General features: G+C 39.1%; 2 protein-coding genes and 1 pseudogene across 5 annotated transcripts in view; 1 reads left to right on the top strand and 2 right to left on the bottom strand.

The window, feature by feature from the left end:
- Positions 1-3,818, bottom strand: part of LOC144644226 (uncharacterized) — a 98,460-nt pseudogene extending 94,642 nt beyond the window's left edge. The window contains exons 1-5 of the transcript XR_013569070.1: positions 3,695-3,818; positions 3,092-3,450; positions 1,619-1,783; positions 699-806; positions 425-550 (exon numbers count right to left, since the gene is read on the bottom strand). The product of XR_013569070.1 is annotated as an uncharacterized LOC144644226 (transcript). The remainder of the gene's footprint in view (positions 1-424; positions 551-698; positions 807-1,618; positions 1,784-3,091; positions 3,451-3,694) is intronic.
- Positions 1-21,439, bottom strand: part of LOC144644229 (uncharacterized) — a 23,472-nt gene extending 2,033 nt beyond the window's left edge. The window contains exons 1-14 of one of the 3 annotated variants that reach the window (XM_078503669.1): positions 21,318-21,439; positions 20,744-20,840; positions 20,206-20,424; positions 18,943-19,322; positions 18,364-18,531; positions 17,534-17,644; positions 17,210-17,326; positions 16,527-16,617; positions 15,661-16,035; positions 15,251-15,361; positions 14,768-14,878; positions 14,344-14,454; positions 12,418-12,509; positions 10,637-12,157 (exon numbers count right to left, since the gene is read on the bottom strand). In XM_078503669.1, the coding sequence (XP_078359795.1) occupies positions 11,513-12,157; positions 12,418-12,509; positions 14,344-14,454; positions 14,768-14,878; positions 15,251-15,361; positions 15,661-16,035; positions 16,527-16,617; positions 17,210-17,326; positions 17,534-17,644; positions 18,364-18,531; positions 18,943-19,322; positions 20,206-20,424; positions 20,744-20,840; positions 21,318-21,401 (2,712 nt within the window). In that variant the 5' untranslated portion in view covers positions 21,402-21,439 and the 3' untranslated portion in view covers positions 10,637-11,512. Of the gene's footprint in view, positions 1-10,636; positions 12,158-12,417; positions 12,510-14,343; positions 14,455-14,626; positions 14,738-14,767; positions 14,879-15,250; positions 15,362-15,660; positions 16,036-16,526; positions 16,618-17,209; positions 17,327-17,533; positions 17,645-18,363; positions 18,532-18,942; positions 19,323-20,205; positions 20,425-20,743; positions 20,841-21,317 lie in introns of those variants that run through there. The other 2 variants (XM_078503670.1, XM_078503671.1) reach the window with 2 other exon arrangements.
- LOC144638557 (uncharacterized) lies at positions 13,001-13,900 on the top strand (the record flags this gene model as incomplete). Its single annotated transcript, XM_078497754.1, has 1 exon — positions 13,001-13,900. A coding segment is annotated over exon 1 (864 nt), but the record flags the coding sequence as incomplete, so codon positions are not given.
- Positions 21,440-21,538: the final 99 nt, after the last annotated feature.

Raw genomic sequence — 21,538 nt, 5'->3', positions numbered from 1 at the left:
AACTTAACAATTTCTGAATTTTTTCGAGACATCAGGGTGCAAAAATGTCGTAAAACACAAAAATAAGTACCCTCAGATTACCTTTTTTTTTCTCTTTGCAATATTCTCAAATTTGAAGTCTAACATTTGTCAACGAATAAACAAAACGAAATGGAAGTAACGTCTTCTTTGATCAAAAGAGATGTCAGTGGCAGTTAAGTAAATTATGGTTTTTAAACACTTTCAAAATAATCTTTACAATGACCAAGTACACATATGTTAGATGTCATGGGCGGGAATCCCGTTGAGTCGTCAATTTTTCATGAACTGTCATTGCCACTGCTTTATATGATGGTTCACGACTGCAAAGGTCACTTTCATTTCTAATGTAGATGTTCCTGTTGACCTGGAAAAGGAATTGTATTTCAGGGACTCAACAACTTACCTCTATCCAAGCGTTAAGGACATTGTTTTCGGGTTTGATAGAATACACGTTCTTGCTATCGTAAAGGTGGTTCGCTGTTACCATGACAACAGGAGGTGCATAAAACTCTTCAGTAAAATTGTGTACCTGTCAAGAAAGTACAAAGCAGGTTAGAGATCAGACCGGACGGCAAGGCACTGATACAACCCTTACGTAACAACCGCCAGCCATGTTCAACACCACTTTTTTAGTCTGTTGCAAATCTTAATTTTAATTTTTAATGGAAAGACGTTACCTTGCAGAAGGCAAAGTTGTCTTGTTCCGGAGGCGCCCCACCATTTTCAAATTGTTGTTTTCCCTGAAAAGTTAGTTGAACGCCTTTCCGTGTAAAAGCCAGCCAGTCCTGAAAAAGTAATTAGGCCGTTATTCAATTCAAAATTCCAGAATTAAGATTTTTTCAAATTCCATATTCTTCGGTAGTGAATTTGGCTGAGACCGAGAGAGTATAAAGATAAGAGAGTCTATCCCCCAATTTTTTTGGTGTAACGTTCGTCAACAAAATTGATACAAGGCACGTTCAAAACATTTCCCGCCATTCCGTTTGGGGTCGTCTCCACGAAAACGCTCGAGAACATCCACGCAACGCGCGTTCACATCCGCGGAAGTACTGGGTACCATGTCTAAAAATAACTTAAGAGAGATTACCTTTGGAATAAGGCCTCTATGGGGGTTTGACTCTCTTATCTTTATATACTCTCTTGCTGAGACTGATTGCTTAATATTTTTATTATTGTGCCTGGTATTTTTTTGCTCTTATTGATTATCCCGTCACGAAGAAATGAACAAATGAAGAATTGCATTAAATGTATGACGAAATGCTAAGAAGTATAACTTAGCCAAAAAAAGCAAACATATAAACTGTTAAAGGGTTCGAACTCTTTTTCTACATAAGAATGGACAATACTGCTCGATACAATCATGCCTTTCAGATCCTTCGTGTTACCGTCTGTAACAATGTCAACACAAACGGTCACGCACGGCTTACTGTACTCCGATCAAAACAGTAACAGCAGCTATAAACTTTTTAAAAAGAAAGAACGCGCAGATTATTTTTATCGCACTGTGTATGACTTTCTTAATAGCTCTGCTAATACGTTCCAATGAAAACTTTTCACAAGTAAGTGATGTTATAGAAAGTTTTCTTTGTAAACTTACCACTTCTATATTCTTATGCTTGCCATCAAATGTTTTCACTTCTCGAAGGCAAATTCTGAAATAATCTTCCTTTGACTCTTCTATCCAGATATTCATGGCGTCCTGTGGCTTATTTCTGACTGAGTGACGTACTGTGGCGAGAACGTTTGGAACAGAAGAAAAACGCTGCAAAGGACAACGAAGAATTTGTTTAGATTTACTCGGATTTACCACACAGTAGCAAACTGCAGAGCAATTAGTTTATCGCTATCAAAGCTAAGAAAACAAAACGATTATCTGTCACCGGTAAAGATAATGCATAGATTTAGAAACACAGCAGGACATTTAACGAGGAGGCGAAGACTTACAACTTAATGACACATCATCAACAGACTTTTTGACATACAATGCGTATTCTGTTTTGCTTTCATCTTCAGATTGTTTTTCTACCATTCAGTAGCCAATCACGTTAAGTCGAGTTTAATGCGTGCCCTTGCCCGCACTGGTTAAATATAGAAAACGAAAAACGTGCCCCTTTTTCTTTTGAAATCCGATTTTAAGGAGGACTAAAAATATATTCTTGTATTCTTTTCCATTTTGCCTGTGAGAGAAAGACATCCAACACACTAATCATGCGCGCGATTAACAACCAAAGGAAACAAAATACGCGAATCTCTGTGGAGTTGGTTCAACAAATTGACTTCAATTTTTGTTGTTGTTTTTCTTTTGTTTGTTTTTTACTCCTCTTTTTACTGAATTCTCTCACAAAATTGTCAAAGTTGCCGGTCAGTGGTCTGACAATGATATGACACAACCCATCGTCGAGAAGAGAGATAAAATCAACTTGATTTGATCAACCAAAGTTCGAGAGAACCTGAACTCTTTCACTGAGCCAAAACGGTACCAAGAATCACGGCCTCGTCGATTTAAACTGGGTGCAATAATTCAAGCAAAAATTTCGAAAGTAAAATATTTTTGAAACTGACCTATACTGTATTTGGAAACTCTTAGAATCTCACTAAATCATTTCCAAGTTCATGCAGTTGACTTTCAAAAGCACTTTAAACATGACAAAATAAACATATTCCTTTCGCAAATTTTCTCGATAAACTACAACAAATTACTCTCAAACCTCTTGCTGGGCATTTTCTGCTGATAATGTGATTGTTTTTCGTTCCCGCGATAGCTAACCGTCGTCAATATGCTGTGTTCCTCTACTTGGATATTTAGCCGCCAGACGTAACTAGAAAATTTTGCAGCTACCATTGTCTTACATCGAATCAGTTGTTTCTTTGATTGTAGTTTACAGTGTGACACTTTCCTTGCTTTCTGCTGCTTCTTTGGAACTGATCGACTCACGCAATATAAACACATCAAGTAAAATCGCCAACGGCGTTTGCAAGAGAATGTCATTTACTTATAAATAGTTACAAATTCCTTGTAATGACCACTGAAAAATTCAACATACACCTGTACAATTTATTACAGCCATACCTGTGCAAAGTTAACTCTTTCACATTTTGTCCCGCTGGTGAATGTACTGAAGGAGGCGGTGCCGTCTAGCATTGCACTGGGCGTGCCTCTAAACGCAATCCAGTTCACGATAGAGGATCCATTTGTACCAAGTCCCGACTCCAACACACACACACGGAAACTGCTCTGTGTCACGTCTGATGTCCACACAACTGCTGAATCATGAACACTGGCAGACTCTTTTCCATGGCTTATGGATGCAAGGACACGTACATTTCTAGAGCTAGAAAATGCTCGAGGGTATTGCACGGTTGCGCAATAAAACAAGTCTGGATATGCCACGGTGAAGTTGACCTTTCCAGTTTGGACCAGATCTTGTCCTAATAGAAAAATAAAATATTGTGTTTAAATGTATGAACTACCTTGTTACATAGCAAAGGTAAGACGTTGTGCTCCGTACACAATTTTAATTGCAGCATTGTAACTGAAATTCGTCTTGGTGACTTTTCTAAGCCTTGAAAAGTACGCCTAATCAAATCGAATCTCCTACGGTCGGAATCTTCCCTTTAATTCAAGCAGTTCAAATAAAACTTCCGTTCAGAATATAAATCACCGCTCGCTTACCTTCAGCCAAAGACGTGAGATTGCACAAAACCAAAAGCACAGCCAACAGAAGAGCACCTGGAAACACCGTCATGTTGCCGAGAGACTACAAACTGCAGTATTGAGCTGATAGTTCCAACTTTTGATCATCAAGTGTCATTCATACTTCTGACGACTGTTTCAAACCACTTTTCCTATAAACCACCTCCTACTGGAATGGACCAAAACTATATTCTCCTTATTTTGTTTTAAGTAGAAGCTTGCGAGAATATACGATTTCATCATGGCTGCGTAAAGAAGAAAATGTACCAACAATTGTTGGGCTGATGCAGTGTTCAATTTCGCATATTTCGCACAAGCCCTGAGAATATCGAATTTGATCAGCCTTATGATCTAGTGAGAATGACGTACTAAATACATAAACAATTGGAAGAAAATTGGTCTAGGCATATTATCTTATTCTTAGAAATACTGTCACGTTCTTATTAGAAAAAATACTCGCGAGATTGATAACGTTGATTTACATCTTTCACCGACACATAAGGTTCCCTATAGTGGATTTGTGCCAGCAGTTAACAGTGTGTCAATTAAGGTTATGTAAACCTGAAATACAGTCGTTGTGTTTCAAAGTTTTGTTTTCCTTGTCGACGTACACTGAACAAAAACAAATTGTTTTACATAAAGAATTATTTTGTGATGACTATGACACAATAAGATGGCGCAGTGAAAAGAAATCACAGCTCTAACATTCAGATCAGTCTTACGTGGAGTTTCTTTGATTGGCAAGAAAAAGATATAATCATACAATTTTGCTTTAACAATTAAAACACTCATGTCTCGTAGAATTAAAAAACAAAAGTGACTCTACTGCAGACCTGCCAATTACTGACGTGTATGAAAAGCGTCAAGACGGATACTTTTAAAACCCGGATGTAAACGGGCTCCGGAAACAGCTAGAGAGGTCTACACATATAAATCGTCAGCTTTAGAGATACAGCTGTACAGAAAAACTAAACTCTCAACCTTTAACGCAAACTTGGCGGTATTTTTATAATCTTTATTATTATTCTCGTTAATCAAATGTTAATCAATCTTCAGCCAGTTCCCTACTCCTGCATTCCAATGTAGGCTCGATTTCAGCCGCTCTCTCGAGTCTGGTCTTTAATTTATTTCGAAGGGCGGATAAATTTTCCGCTCGAATAGTGGCTGGCAATCGAGCCTAATTCGGACACTTTGGTTGCTTAATGCATTTTGTTTATTTTTGGCCGTTTACGCCATTAGGGATCGGTTTGCCGTCTATATTTTCCATTCTAACTAGTTCACTGATAGTTCTGCTGATAAAGGTCTTCAAGAGATCCGGCATCACTCATCAGTTTGTCGCTGTGGTATTGCTGGCTTGCAACCACGTGACAAAGCGGCCATGTTGGGGGTCAAAACAATAAAATAAATTTTCGCAGAATTTGCATGATAAAAAAGTTAAATTCCCAGCGGAGGGAAACGCTTTGTTCTTGTCCCCCAGCATGGCCGCCGTGACGTTAGTTGCAAGCCAGCAATTGCAAATTTTTATTACATCTAATTCTGATGGAATGGCAAAATGACCACGTGGATGTTCACTTAGCATAGTCCTCTCTCCTTTTCTTTATTTTAAAGGATTACGAGTTTATTTTGCCATTTTGAGTTTTTCTAGGAGTGTAAACACGCTAACCATTTTTTATTACATTTCTTTTTCCATTTTTTGTCGTGAAAATACTCCACAAAACCCATAAATACATTAAAATGCATTCAGGGGAATCTTTATGAGGTTACAAATTAAAAGTGTGAGAACAAAAAGAATTCCGGAAGACGATACCAGTTAGCTCTGCAGGTAAAATTGCCAGTAAAATTGGTCACCACAGTACTAAAGCCAAGGAAATAATAAAGCCATGTAATCGCTGAAAATGCAAAAACGCTTTTCCGTTCCACAGAAAGCGATTGTGCCATGGCGTTACTACTTGTTGCTATTTATCCAATGCTTTTCGTTTGTCTGTTTTTATTTCTTTGTGTTTGTTTTTCTTTTAGTTAGTTAGTTTGTTCATTTGTTTGTTTGAATAGGTTTTATATATCTTTTCCCTTCTTAATTAATGAAAACATACTTATTGGTAAGGCATGTGTGCTGCTTTGGCTGAGCTCTGTTTGCTGCGACAAAAACAGACATTCCCATTCGGGATAATTTGGCGACAGGTGTGGCCGTTTTATTTCAAAACAATCAGTTAAGGATGACATTAGGGAAAAAATGGAATACGCCATATTGTGATAATGCTTCAACCAAGGTCGAACTAGTCCCCAGGTTGCCTCACTTTCATGTTAGAAGCAATGATGTAATCCCTCACCTGGAAGCTGGGAACAATTTCTCTCTTCTCTCTCTCTTCTACCGGTCGCTAAATGATCTCGCAAAAAAAAAAAAAACGTCTTAAAGGGCTCGGGGCGGCAAAAAAACACGACACAAGACACATTCAGCATTTCATCTTAACTTTTATTGAACCATTTAGAGTAAATTTTATATTTTGGAGTAAATCGAAGCCGACGTAATGTTTCTCTATATATCTTCTATATGCGCCATTGATTTCAACATAACCTTATGTCAACAATTATTACCCACGAACACATAGGGTGGTCTGGCTGTGATTCTACGGCTCGAATATGACACCTTTCAGTTTTGTTTTTGGTGTGAATCTTTCAAAAACAGAGAACTTTGCAATTCTCTACAACGTGCCTATTCACTGCTCTGTAATTATGTAAAACATTTCTGCGATTAAATAATTGTACTGCTCGAATATTAGATGTTTCAGCCTAAAATTTGGCGAAAAGAGTCTCTGTATGACTCTTACTAACCATACATTTCTGTTTTTGGTGTGGATCATCCAAGAGTGGAGAAATAACTCCAAAACAATAACCCCATACATTGCTCTGTAATTGCATCTATATATCAATCATTCGCTCTGCTTGAATATTAGCGCTACAGATCAGAAAGTTGGTGGACTTTATCTCTGCATGTCTGCCTAAATGGAGCCAGTTTTTATTTTGTTTACTCATAGCCGAATAATTAAACAATTTTGTCCAAGCGCGTCCAAATATATTCCTACAGAGCAGTGAAATCAGGGACGTAGCGATGGGGGGGGGGGGGCCTGGGGTGCCCGTGATCCCCCCCCCCCTTTGTGGGATTGTGTTTGGAAAAAATATACAAGCCGTGACAAAAACGCGCAAATCTTAAGATTAAACATGGCATCAATGTATTAAATATTTCTTTACCAGTGCTAGATACTCAAATGATGCAGCTATTTTGTAGGCTTGTCCTTCCCCCATGATCACCTCAGTTTCGCGCTTGCCGCCGTCCAGCTGTTTGACATGTAACATCCGGTAGCTTACCTCACTTGGTCTGGCCAAAAACTATTTAAACTAATGGTAAATAGTTAAGATAATCGTCTTTCGTATCCGGGATTAACCCACTCTCTTTCCGATTGGAGTCTGACGGTTTTGGAATCTACTATACTAAAAGCCGGACAACTCCTGTGAGCACTGATTTTTTGATGCCATAAAGACCTTCCAAATAATTATATGGTTGTTACTTTAACACCACAATATGTTGTACAAAATAGGGACATACCCTCCTATTCGTATTCTTTTGTTGATGTAAAGACATTCAACAAAGACAAATATATAATTTTTATTCCTAACAAGGTTGTGGTTTCTTTGTTTTGAGTTCTTTCTCTTTTTGTTTGTTTGTCGATTTTTTTGCCTTTGTCGAGTTTGTCTTCAATTGCGCAAGTTTAATTATATTACAGGTGGAGTGAGAAACATTTTTTTAAACATGTTTAGATATACACCTAATTGCAATAAAGTTGTCATAGAAAAATGTGAAAAAGTCAAATAGGAAAAAGTCAAATAGGAATTAATTAAGTGCATGCATGAACTTTATTCCTACAAATGGCCTCAAAATACGAATAAATCAATTTATCTTGTTACAGCCAGGCTTCCCACTCCGTCTTTTGGTGTTTTGGCCTCGCGTGGGTACGGATTCTGGGTACATCTTTTGGTCCGCATCGACGCCTAGCGAAGTTCTCGCTTGGCGCGCATCGGTGCGAATTTGGTGGAACTTTATTTCAATAGATAGTACGTTTGGTCCGTGATTTCTCTATCCTGTCGCTCGCGCTCACTCAAAGTTTGGGCCTGTGGTTACAGCATAAAAAGTGGACTCAAAGTGTGCAGTTAAAAACTCGTGAGTTTTCTGAAAATGCTACCAGTTATGAAACTACGTTAATTAAATCCTATCTACCTTTTTTTTTTCCTATGACAACGATATTGCAAATAGGTGTACATGGGTTTTATAGTATGTGTAGACCGAAATAACCGGTTGACTTGCTTATGATTTGATTAATTTATTGAGTTTGTGGCGGTTTTTAACTTAAATTGTTATAAATTAAATTGTTATAAATTAAATTGTAATAATGCCGACAAAAACTTTACGGTTGGTTTACTGCTAGCACTTCGAGCGATTGTTGTTGTTGTTCACTTTTTTTTTAGATTTTGAGCGAATTAACCGTCATCTTTTCACAGTATAAAAGTTATCTTTAAAGATAAGGGACGGAGGCGTTTGCAGAAGTAGGCGTTCTTTTTTCTTTTTCTTTAAGATATCACTATTCTACTATTTTGGGCCATCTTGCGGCGTAAAATAACCGAAATTGCGAGAAACTTTGGGTGAGCCTAAAACACACACCTAAATAACCGAAATTGCGAGTAACTTTGGGTGAGCCTAAAACACACTTCGTATGACTCCCAAAAAATATTTTAATTTTTCTATGACATCCATTTCCTTATTAGTTGACTGAGACATGATTAAAACCCCTTCACTTTTCAAAAGGTCGGTGATTTGCCTTTATTTCAATTTTTGATTTCGGATTTTTTCCTGAATCGATCACCAGCTTCAGTTAAGTGCTTGCTGGCAAAGCCACGCGCCATTTTCTGGCGTTCAAGGTATTTTTTCTACAAATAGCCTGCTCACGAATCTGATAGCAAGGATCCTCAACGCAAGATGCATACTTCCAGAAAATATAGACTTACGGTACGAGTGATGTTTTGAAAATCTCAAAATTACTAGCCTTTAGACGAGTGCAATTTAGTCTTTCAAAACAACACAAGTGCCTATTAATCACGTACGATAAGGTTGTGCGATTTTGTATGTGTAGTATATTCTACAAAATCATTAGAAGCACATTTCTGTACTACGAATCATGGCCATTTGGAACTGTAGGCATGAGGGATTAATTTTTCTGCTCTCGTCCAGTCACAAGCGAGTAATCCTTACAATTTTAAATGCTTAAATGTTGCCTTTGTCGTCCACAAATCAAATCAAAATGGTTCCACGTGAATCCACCTTCGGAAACACAGCAAGAATGAAATTCACCATTGTAGATTGTAGCTATGCAATCTGCTCTCCCTTTTATCATGTGAATGGGAAATTTGAAAATGTTCGTGGCACTGGGCCATCTCCGCAGCAACCCGTCCCCCGACCCCTCCTTCCACCCATGCCATAAAGAACTCATATTTTAAAATAAAAACACGTTTATTTAGCGCAGTTACGTTTAACCACATTATGTTATTTTTTATTAACTTGGGATTTCTCATTGTGAGGTCCCAGTCTCTTATTTATGCTGGTATACTAATACATGACTGCCACGATCCGGACACTATGGTCAATAAATCATTTCAAAATTGATCTACGTATAAAGGCAACTTAATGCTTTGTATTAAACATCATTTTTTAATTATGTACCATAACAAGGCTTTTTAACTTCAACAAATTGTCGTTCTTTGAATGTTTTTTTAGTATCTTTGATCTAACCGATAGCTTTTTTTTAGAATCACTTAACAATTACTCTTTGAAATCGAGGTAAATATTCGCCGCTATTCACCGCTATTTCAAAGAATTTGCTTTACTATATACGTATACGTAGTAGTCTCAACAAGCGTTCTCAAAGTTTTCAGAAGGAAATCCATTTAAAGTGGATTAAATTGAACTCTCAATTCATGCGTGGAAAACATACAAGCGGCACCAACCGGCATGCGCGAAACAGTGTACAGAATCTTCAAACATGGCAAATCTAGTTAAGCCTGGTTTTCACTAGCGACGCAAGCACAAGCGCAAGCATAACAGCTCTTATTTCACCGTGAAAACGGCTTCGACGCAAGCATAAGCACAAGCACAAGCACAAGGATCCAAAATTTGTCCTTTTCTTGCGCTTGCGCTTGTGTACGAAAACATCGCATAAGCACATGTGAACAAAGTCGCGGTTGATTTTGATAAACGTTTTCCGAGGTTATTCGGAGGAGTGGAGACAAAAACGCAAAAGACACAAGCGTCGGCTCGACAAGCGAAAGAAATAAAGAGAAATGAACTCTTTAAAAAAAATAGCTATAGCCTCAAATGTTTCGTTTTCCTCCGTTTTGTAGTCGCTTTCGCTTTCTTCATCAGTAGAGAAAAAGAAACAAAAACACTCGACGCTTGAAAGTTTCTGCCGCAATATTTGCCGACAGTACGGAGTCGACAATGAAGCCTTCTAACTTGTAAATATCATATTCTAATGCTAATGTCCTTATGCTTATGTCGACGTTCGTTTTCACTTGGCACAAATTACTTATGTTTGCGTTTGTGTTTACGCTTGTGCTTGCGCCACTAGTGAAAACCAGGCTTTAATCTTCCATAAAATCCTCGCCAAAATCTAGCAAAATAGTCTTTTAACACCATTCAAACCAGCAATCTGAATCAAAAACCTGCTTGCAAAACATTTTGACCGTTGAATCAAAGCTTTTGAAGCTCACTTGAAATAAAAATTGAAAGGGCATTTGGCAAAAGATCCACCGGATTTGGATTATACTGAATGTGTGCAGAACTGTGGTGAAAACTGCACAAAGTCGTTTTTCTGCATATTTTTGGAGGTTCTTGATTAAATAACACTCGATGATGCTGCCGATAAATCCGGGGAATTCATTTCTGCCGATGCCGGGCGAAGAGCGACTTAACGGTATGCAACATATTGTTTTTCGTTGGTCAAGTTGAGTGGACATTGTGCTGAAATATGTAGCCTTCTCTTACTTTGTAAACCACCAGGCCAAGTTTCGTAGGCTTTTTTGTATTTTCTGGTGCAGCATCTTCTTGTGTTCTTACTATTTGCGATTCAGAAACGCCGGCGAAACGCGAGTTTACGCCGACAATTTTGTTTTTGTTTGGATCTCCGTAGGAAGTGAATGATTAACAATTATTTTACGAGCGCGCGTTAGCTATGAGATGGTACTGTAGATAGCAAAGGAGGCGAGCAGCGCCGAGTTGGCTATAACGATCTCATATCCAACAAGCGCTAGTGAAATAATTGTTTTATTAAAAACGCCCAAAGAATTTCAATATTTAGTGTTTGTACTTTATGCGTTATTTGTTTCTTTGTTGTGTTTGCAAGTGATCAATAAAAAATAAAATAAAAAGGAATTGCAATATTTGAGCTTCCCAGTATTTGTGATCAATGGTATATGAACTCCTATAGCATTGTGTATTAACCAATCAAAACACAGGAATTGCAATATACCATTGCTAGTTTTTAATAATGGTCATTAGCTCGAGATAGTGAACCAATCAGATTGCTTGAGACACCAAGATCACTGAGTGTGTATATACTAATGACTATCTGTATTGATTAGTTGAGTTATAATTAGATGCGGTACATTTACTGTTCTAGTATAAGTCTTACGGGATTCTTTTCGCGTGATCTAACACTTTAAAGGTCAAAAAGTAGTTGTAACAGTACAACTTTGCTATTTAATCCACAGATTGAGAGAATAATCGCTTGGAAAGGTATAGAAGTCGCCAAAGTCTCCATCGGAGTCGTTTGCACCAAAATAAGGCCCATTGTTTGCCTCTGTAATACCAAGCCCATGATTAGAGTAAAGGCATGAACTGGTTCCTCCTCCACCACCAATCATCATCACGGATCCGTCTCGTTGATTCCATTCACACCAGAATGACAAGTGGTTACCACTTTGAAGATTACCGCTGCAATGGGCTCTACTGAAACTCGCCATGGATGAGTAATTTCCCCCGAAGTCCGCGGAGCAGGATTTTCGGCAAGCGTTGTTATTCCATACAGTACCAGACCTAAAGTTGCCAAAACTCGTTATAAAGCTTCTAAAGGTTTTCCCGCCAGTGCAGCTGCTGGTGTTTAACAAGGCTGTGTTAGAGCTGTCATCACTCCGGGTTATTTTGATATAATTGCCTGTGACAAGCCAGAACGCAGGTGATATCATGTCGTAGTTATCTGATGTGCTGGTAACGTTGCCGTATGAAGATGTGCGGTCATACCACCAGCTGCCGCTAGACTGCATCCAGTTTGTACTGTCAGCATTCGAGAAACGTGAGACGAGAGTCCAACCACCACCGTTAGATGACATGTCACAGTACACCTAAGAGCATCAAAGTTGAAATAATACTATATGCCAATTTTATATAAAAGGTACACACACTGTTATCCTTATAACAAACGTGATAAAAAAAATTGATACTACTTCTGTCCGTGCTGAGAAGATTACTATCAACTCGCGCTTTCAAGTGTATCCCGATCCAAAGGAAAGATGATTTAGTTTTGAACTTTTACTGTTGATTACCTGGGGCATTGATAACAAGTAATGAAAACTGCAGTAGTAATAGAAATGTTTTTTCTTACCTGGAAAGAATACCCCGAAACACTCAAATAGAAGGTTCCACTTGAGTTCAATCCCGCTGTGTAGTGGTTCTTACAGGATCTGGCAGATGGCGCTAGAGAAATAGGAAGGGAAATAAATACCACTGAATGGTGACTGATTGTTTTTGCTATTCACTTGAATTTGAACGAAGCTAAGACATGACACCATAATAAAAATAGTAGACAATCAAGATGACGACAAGTAAATAAAGTAAGTTTATTATGCCTTATGGCTCAACAACAGCTGGAAGTGACAAGGATTATTGTTTTCTCCTAAGTTCGTCGCCAGTTCCAACCACCGCAACCCCTTGTACCTCCCACCAATCTTTTTTTAGTTACCCTTAGAGTTCCTTGGTATCCGTTTTTAAAACAGAAATAGAAGAAGTAGCTATAGTCCACAACATTAACCATTCGATAGAAACAACGCAGATTACAAAACTGGTGGCAAACCTTGCTTGCTTAGAATTTTTTATTTTATTTTGAATATTTGAAATGTGACGATATTTAATATCATAAAAAATGTTGTGGTTATTCATCGTGGTTGAGATCTACATACTTCCAGTATAACGGATCAATCTACGAACAACAAGAAGGCGCAGCCATGGGAAGCCCAGTTTCCGCTGTTATTGCTAACCTCTACATGGAGAGCTTTGAGGAGCAGGCAATAGCTTCATCATCCTACAAACCTAAGATATGGAAACGCTACGTAGACGATACCTTTACCATCTTGGATCGCGAGAACGTCGATAGCTTCTTACAACATCTTAACAACCAGCAGCCTTCCATTCGCTTCACCATGGAAACAGAGAGTGACAGCAAACTTGCCTTTCTTGACACCGCAGTTTCGAGAGAACCAGACGGCCGCCTCACCACCAGCGTATACAGGAAGCCTACACACACTGATCAATACTTAGCGTATGATTCACATCACCCTCAATCAGTAAAACGCGGTATTGTAAAGTGTCTTTACGAACGCGCTAAACGCCTCGTAACAAAACCATCTGTAATCTCCAAGGAGAAAAAACATCTGTCATCTGTTCTTGTATCTAATGGTTATCCTTTTTCTTTCTTGCAGAAGATCACCAAGACTAGAAAACCGAACACCAGTGCTGAACCCGTGGCTGAGTTTAAATCTACTGCCGTTCTACCTTATGTCAAAGGTCTTTCCGAGCAACTTCGCCGCCGCCTACAACAACAAGGCGTACGCGCTGTTTTCAAGTCGGAAACTACACTACGATCACAACTAGTACGGCCGAAAGACGCTGTTGATTCGACTAAGCAAGATGGCGTTGTTTACAGGATTCCCTGTGAATGTGGCAAAGTTTACATCGGCGAGACTGGAAGACCTATGCAAGATAGGATCAAAGAACACGACCGGGACATCCGACTCGCACGCACCCAAACTTCCGCCGTTGCAGAACATACCAACAACACCGGACACTACCCGCTTTGGAATGAGGTAAAGTTTATTGATCGTGACTCGCACTGGTACACACGCCGGGTCAAAGAGGCGATTCACATAAGACTTCACCCTAATAATATCAAAAGGGACAGTGGAATTGAAATTCCTGAAGCATGGATGCCCACGATCAAAAAACACAACAACAGGAGAACTGTACGACTGCGGACCGCCGAGGGAGCAACAGTACACCAGCATGCAGAACACTGAGGATCGAAATGCACCAATCAGAGCTGTTGAAAACCAACCAATCACAGCGCAGCCGTGTGCTTTATAAGCTAACGCACAACTAGTCGACCTTATCGCCTGATGAAGACTAGCAGTATGCAGTCGAAACGTTGCGATCTCCATCACACGTGACTACGTCGTGAGACAAACGAAATAATACTTTATTATTGATATTTAATATTTTAATACGCTTGGTAATCTGATTAAACTGTTTTTCACACCTTCACACCTTGGTCCAGCGAAAAAGCTAGGGCACACACAAGTAAAATTCTTCACACCATCTGCGCATGTTCCGCCATTTTGACATGGATTGGACTGACATTCATCCGTTTCTAAATGTAAGAAAAAAATTCTTTAGTGCAGTGTTTTGTCTGGAAATCTAACATACCACGGTTAAACCTGCAAATCCTTTAGCTTCTTTGGTCTCTATATTAAAGAGGCTCCCTGAGAGGAGCCTGGTTTTTTTCAACGGCAACACTCAGTTCAGTGAAGATAGCATATAACCTTGACACCGATGTCCATAAAATGGCGAAGAACAAGAACAAGTGAAGTTATTAACTTTATCAGTACAAGTTCCACAATTCAGACAAGGACTGCTGGAGCATTCGTCAAATTCTGCAACACAACAAAGTATGCTATGCATACCTTGACACTGCTTTCCAAAATACGGTGACGGACAAGAACATGTGTAGTTATTGATTCCATCAGTACATGATCCACCATTCAGACAAGGACTGCTGGAGCATTCGTTAAATTCTGCGTCAAAAAAATAACATTAAGATTGTTTATAACCAAAGTACTATACTGTATGCTCGAAGGTTTTCGCCTCTTTTATAACTTTAAAACATTAGGAATACGTTCTACATTTCAGGGCAATAATCTTTTGAAAAAGTCGCTACCTGTTTCCAACCCAAAATCGTAGTAAAATGGAGGGGAAAATGGCCTAACAATAGGAGGATTGAAAGGAGTTTGTTAAACGCAATACTTTTTTAACACACAGTTATTTTGTTTACCATCTCAAATTGATCTTTATCTTCTGGCAACAAATGCGTAAAATTATTGGTTCAATGGAAAGTTTCTGAAACTCGTGCCCATTGCCAGAAGTGAACAGCAACAACTGAATCTCACCTTCACAAAAACTTCCTTTGTGGGTTGGTGGACATATGCAGCTAAATGTCCTTTTACCATTTTTGCAAGTTCCTCCATTCAAACACGGAGTACTGGTACATTCGTCAAAATCTGTGAAGACACAAATTTTGTGGTTTATTAGCGTCAAGGTTATTTCAACATCAAACTTGATCAGCTTTAAAGGCAAAATAAAAGCAATTGGCTTCAAAACAGTATAATATTCAATGTAATCATCGAAAACAAGATGAGCCTGCAGAAGTTAAGAGTTGGAATTACTGTCGTCTGAAAAAGCAGCAACGTTTCTTTTATCCTGGCCGTCAAATCCAGACAGCATCTTTTTTTTCCTGGATAGTCGAGTTGCCTTTTTACAAACAACACAGTAACATGCGATCATGAAAACTGTTTTGCACCTTTTTTGCAGGTATACCGGTGACATGCAGAACAATCCACGTCATTCCACGTGTACCCATGCCGTGCACCAAGTGTGTGCACGCAGTCCTCTCCCCTAAAGTCGTTCGGTTGTTTCTCCGCCCAGTAGCGGAATTTATCAGGACACCCATCCTCCCAGGAGAATAATCCTTCTGTTGCAATGTCATTCAAACCAATCCACGCCTTGTCACCATTGTGTCTGTGCTGAATATACACGTTCTCTTCCTGACTTTCAATAGCGGGTAGATTAGCGCCCATGCTTCTGCAGATTGTACTGGCGTTGGACCATGTCTCGCATGTTTCACTGGTGAAGTAACAAGAGCCATTGTAGAAACTCCAGCCCGGTTCACACACATCTTTGTGAAAATAAAACGAAATGTTTATTGAGCTATTAATTAAGCAAAGAAAGAAATAATCAGCCAAAGAAAGTCTGTACTTTCGTATAAAAGTTCCTTTCTAGGCAGGTAACATGGTCAGGAAAATGGAAACTCTGACTTCATCAAACTTAAGCCATGACAAAGCGGTCTGGATTACGTATAACTCAAGAGTGTCAACAGGAGCAACAAGCATAAGCGCAAAGCGATACATGCTAGTGCAGTTACGGTGACATTTAATTTGTCTTTTGTTATTCCGGTTTACACGAACAACGCAACGACTCGAGCATAATCGCAAGCACTAAAAAATTTTCTTTTCTTCTGCTTGCGTTTATGTCTGCGTTGGGAATGCAATAAGCAGTCTTGTGTTCATGTTTATGTCCTTGTGCATGCGTCATATATGCAAACCAGGCTTAGCGGAACAAAATAAACTACTCCTTACATAACATTTATCATTTATTTACACATCCTACCTGGCATGACTGCATATGAGACTGACAGAGGGTCATGCTGGTTCACAAACAACTCCTTCACGCATGCTCTAAAGCCAGTCTTGTTTATATACTGCAAGGGAAGAAGATACGTATCAAGAAATAGTCTATTGTTGTGGCTCAACTTTTCCCATTTCCAAACAAGTCTTTTGTTCTTTATTGCGCTGAGGGAGTTTGGCCGAAGCTAACCAGAAAAGCTCGTGACTAATCGGAAAATTGTCGGTCGTGACAAATTAGCTGCACTGGGGTAGTGGGTAGCGTAAATTTGTACAGGTCAGGTCAAATTTCGACAATGCACCTCAAGGAAGAATTTGGCGTTCAGTTGCCCATCGGTTTGATGCCTCATTCGTGCCTCATTAAGTTAGTTAAAAGGAACGGAATCAAAACATATGATTAAAAAGCAGCATTATTAATAACAAAGAAAAATGGTGTCATTTAACATTACAATTGCAGCGCTTTGCACTTCGTTACTATCTACTAATTAAATTTTTCGCTTGAACCTGTCAGTTTTCTGAATCACCTTTACCTTAGAGAACATTCCATTTGTGATTCTCTGCAGTCTTACATTAACCTGCTCTCAAAAAGTTTATTAATACCGCAGATAAGTTATGGGTTACTTCAATATACATCACACGTAGTTACTATAAGATTAAATAATATCTGACCTCAACCCAAGCTGATATGGAGTTGTAAATGGGGTTCAGGTTTCCTCCGTTTGTTGAATGGTTTGCAGACACCAGTACTGCTGGAGAGTCGTTATAATGCTTCGTAAAGACAACATCCTAATAAAAGGATTTGTAAATAAAACAATTATTTTTATTGAAAATTGGTTTTGGATTGAATCTGCCCCTTTTTTGTCTTTTTCAAAAGTACGATTTCAAAAGGAGCGAACTGGGGAAAGGGTGAGTGAATGGGAAATTGGTTAGACTGTGAGTATGAGAGGGAATGAGCAAGCGAGCCAAAACACTGATGTAAAGTGATAAACATACCTCACAAAATGCATAGTTAAAGTCTTTGGATGGCTTGTTCCCGTTCGCAAAGTGTATAGATCCGTGCTCTCTAAACAGAGGTCGATGAAGCTCTTCAAATGCCATCCAGTCCTAAAAAAAAGTTCCTTTAGTCAGGTTGTCACCTTGATGTAACCAAGAAAAAAAAAAACAGAGCTTTCCACAAAATTCCACGCTGAATAGTATAGTAGTGTTTGTTAGAAGTTTCAATTTTTAATATTGTATTGTATCACTTTATAATTCAGTTTTTAACTGCAATGGTGATAAATAAACATTTTTTAAAAGACATAAACGACGGCATAGTGCCGGCGTTTAAAATTCTGGAGGCCATTTGCGTCGTTAATCGTGTACTAAACTGTTTCTACTGTTCCACTCATTTTATGTAAAATAAACCCCTGCCTCTGAAAACGTACATATTGTGTAATTCCGGCCTGAAGCAACATTTTGAGCTAAAAGGTAACCGGAGATCACGAGACATCAATAGTGTATTTCACAAGGAAAAACGAGAGATTCTATCACGGTTCACGCGTCAATTATAAACCCAACCAGCGACGCGATACTGTTTGGTTCCAAAAAGGTAAATTTTGGCGGGAAAGCAAATTTCAAAGCCGATTATGTTCGCCATGATTGCACTCATGTTTAAAACTATATGTACTGAATCACGCTTTATATATTAGAAAACATGAAAGCTGCTCAGTTATTGATGCTGAAATAGCTTTTCAACCCTTTCTTAATCGAGAAAAAAATATATTCTATACTGAAATTATAATCGATTTGTTAATAAAAATTATATATAACAGAAGGTCGCTTACAACATGGATACTTTGGTGAATTCCATCAAAGTTCTGTAATTCTCTGATGCAGATCTTGAAAGACGTTGTTGTTAAATCTTCTACCCACACAGAGCTGGCATCGTGCCTTACACCACGCCTTTCATGCTCCGCTGACACAAGTACAGTTGGCGCTGATTTAAACTTTCTCTGCGAAAATAAAAAGACCACTAAATTGTCACTGAATGGTCAAAGGAAAATAAAGAGACGGGATTATGGCATTATGACGTGCTATGCATGGTGGAAATTCAGGCAGACCTGTACAGTTTATGTACAAGCTGAAAACCAGCAATGATGTCCACGCCACCCATTTTCGAAGGATGCGCAAGAATCAACCTGATTTTTCTCTTGGTATGATAGGTTATAAGATCAAAAACCTCGCCAAAAAATTCCCCAGCACCCAGGGTAGGCTGAAAATACACTGATGTTAATTTCATTTTATTTTATTTTTTTGGTCGTTTGGATAAAAGCAACTATTCCTTCAAATGAAACAAACATTTGTCAACAAGAGTATTATAAATACAATAATGATTGATGTATTTAAACTAGTTATTTTCTCACCGGAGGCAGTGATACCGTGCGGCAGTTCGTCCCAGTCCACCAAGTCGGCATGTCCATTTCACCAGACACTCCCCCGTCAGGGGCCCCCTGGTATGCTAAAAAGTCAACTGTGGCAAACGCTTGTCCATTTTTCTTCTCATTTCTCCCAGCCTGTGTTACGCAAACTGTAAAGTTGTTCTCCGTGATTTCTTCAACCCAAAGCACCACGGCTTCGTGTACATATCTTGGGTCTGAGAAGTTGGCATGATTGACAGAAACTTGTATGTGAACCGGTTTATCAGGATAGAAGACGTAAGGAGCCAGTGGAACTTGTTCACAAACTGCTTCAGCCCAACTTGGGGTGCGATGGAGACGATGGCGGCCTTTCTGGGAAGGAAATCCTTGAAATGAAAGTACCGAGAAAAATGGTTGAACATTTATTATTAGACAACACACTTTACTACTATTATACTTAATTGCAATTAAGTATAATTTTTAATTTTTTTGTCTCTCTAGTGGACAATATAATGTAAAAATAAGACTCCCACCGTTGTCTCAAATGAAAAAGAAAATTCCTTATTTTTACCATGCCTCGGTGATTTTTTTTTAAATATTTTTTTGCTTTACCCTTCCAACTACATGTAACATTTTAAGAGGACATATAAAATAAAAAAAACAAGAGCCCGACTCAGCCAAAAAAGCCCGCGAAAACCTCACCGAACAGAAAGAAACTAACACCAACAAAAGCCTCCACCCAAAAAAACCGCAACCACGAAACCACATCAACACCACCCACAAAACGGCGACACACCACCCCCCGTCCGCCCCCACCCCCACCCACACACCGCCCCACCCCCAACCACCCACCCCCTAGACAACCCACCCAGGCACGACGGCAAGGCCCGAGCGCCGGGGCGCAGGCGCCGCGCCGGGACTACCGCAGAGCACCCGGTCGCGCGCGCGCCAAAGCCTCAAGGAGCACGCAGGGGAGGAAAGGAAGGCGCAAGCAGTGCACAGGGAAACCGGGAGCAGGAGAAAGTGGTCGGAGAGCAGGACGAGCATCGCACATACGCAGGGAAATAAGACAGGCACCTCCGACAGTGAAAGGAGAGACTGACAGGAGGATTCAGGCTGCGAGCCACTCGGCAAGCTCGACGTCACTGGGAACTGAAAATACGTGATACAAAACACCATGGCAGAGGAGGAACCATGACTCACAAATGACGTAGGAAACGTGCTCTAACTCCCATAGAGGATGATAGCTGATGGTATGTCTCAGATTACCTGTACAGTCACCGGGGTGATAAAGAGTGAAGTTAGCTTTCAGATGGCACATTTCTCGCTGGAACACACACTCGTTGTCGTATGTGGTTCCATTAGAGGAACACACGGGCTCTTCGTATGACGGACAATTATCCACGCATATACACCGCGCATCCCTGGGCCCAAACGCTTTACAAACAGCGAAGTAGTTGCAGGAAATGTTGATACATGGATCAAGATCTGTGAAACAGAATATGAACAAAATTGTAAATTTTTTGGTTTTTCAATAAATCAGTACAAGACTACATAAGACTTTTTAGCTGTCACCGTCCGAATTTGTGTCTTTCGATAAGAATAGCAACTCGTTCCCATGTAGTTTCCATGTAGTTAATCTTGCAGCTTTTATAAAATAAACAATTTCTTTTACGCATATATTATTCCCCAAAATTGAACAAATTAAAGTCTAACATTCGTGACAATGTTTAACTTAACACATTTTTACTGTAATATTTTTAATTCTTTTAATATGCATTTCAATGTAATTTAGTTGGGTATTTACCTCCAATAACTGCATAATCAACAGTAACAGGATCATGCTGACTCTCCATTCCTGCCAAGTCTTTTACGCACACACGAAAATATGAAATCGTTATTTCCTGTTGTCAGACAAATATCAACTCATATTAGTAAAAAATTATTAAAACTTAACAATTTCTGAATTTTTTCGAGACATCAGGGTGCAAAAATGTCGTAAAACACAAAAATAAGTACCCTCAGATTACCTTTTTTTTTCTCTTTGCAATATTCTCAAATTTAAAGTCTAACATTTGTCAACGAATATTAATAAACAAAAGGAAATGCAAGTAACGTCTTCTTTGATCAAAAGAGATGTCAGTGGCAGGTAAGTAAATTTTTAAACACTTTCAAAATAATCTTTACAATGACCAAGTACACATATGTTACATGTCAAGGGCGGGAATCCCGTTGAGTCGTCAATTTTTCATGAACTGTCATTGCCACTGCTTTCAGTATATGATGGTTCACGACTGCAAAGGTCACTTTCATTTCTAATGTAGATGTTCCTGTTGAACTGGAAAAGGAATTGTCATGATTTCAGGGACTCAACAACTTACCTCTATCCAAGCGTTAAGGACATTGTTTTCTGGTTTGATAGAATACACGTTCTTGCTATCGTAAAGGTGGTTCGCTGTTACCATGACAACAGGAGGTGCATAAAACTCTTCAGTAAAATTGTGTACCTGTCAAGAAAGTACAAGCGGGTTAGAGATCAGACCAGACGGCAAGGTACTGATACAACCCTTACGTAACAACCGCCAGCCATGTTCAACACCAC

Source organism: Oculina patagonica, chromosome 2, assembly GCF_052425735.1.
Source record: "Oculina patagonica isolate OP01 chromosome 2, crgOcupat, whole genome shotgun sequence".
Taxonomy (NCBI): domain Eukaryota; kingdom Metazoa; phylum Cnidaria; class Anthozoa; order Scleractinia; family Oculinidae; genus Oculina; species Oculina patagonica.
This window is presented reverse-complemented; position numbering and strand designations above follow the sequence as displayed.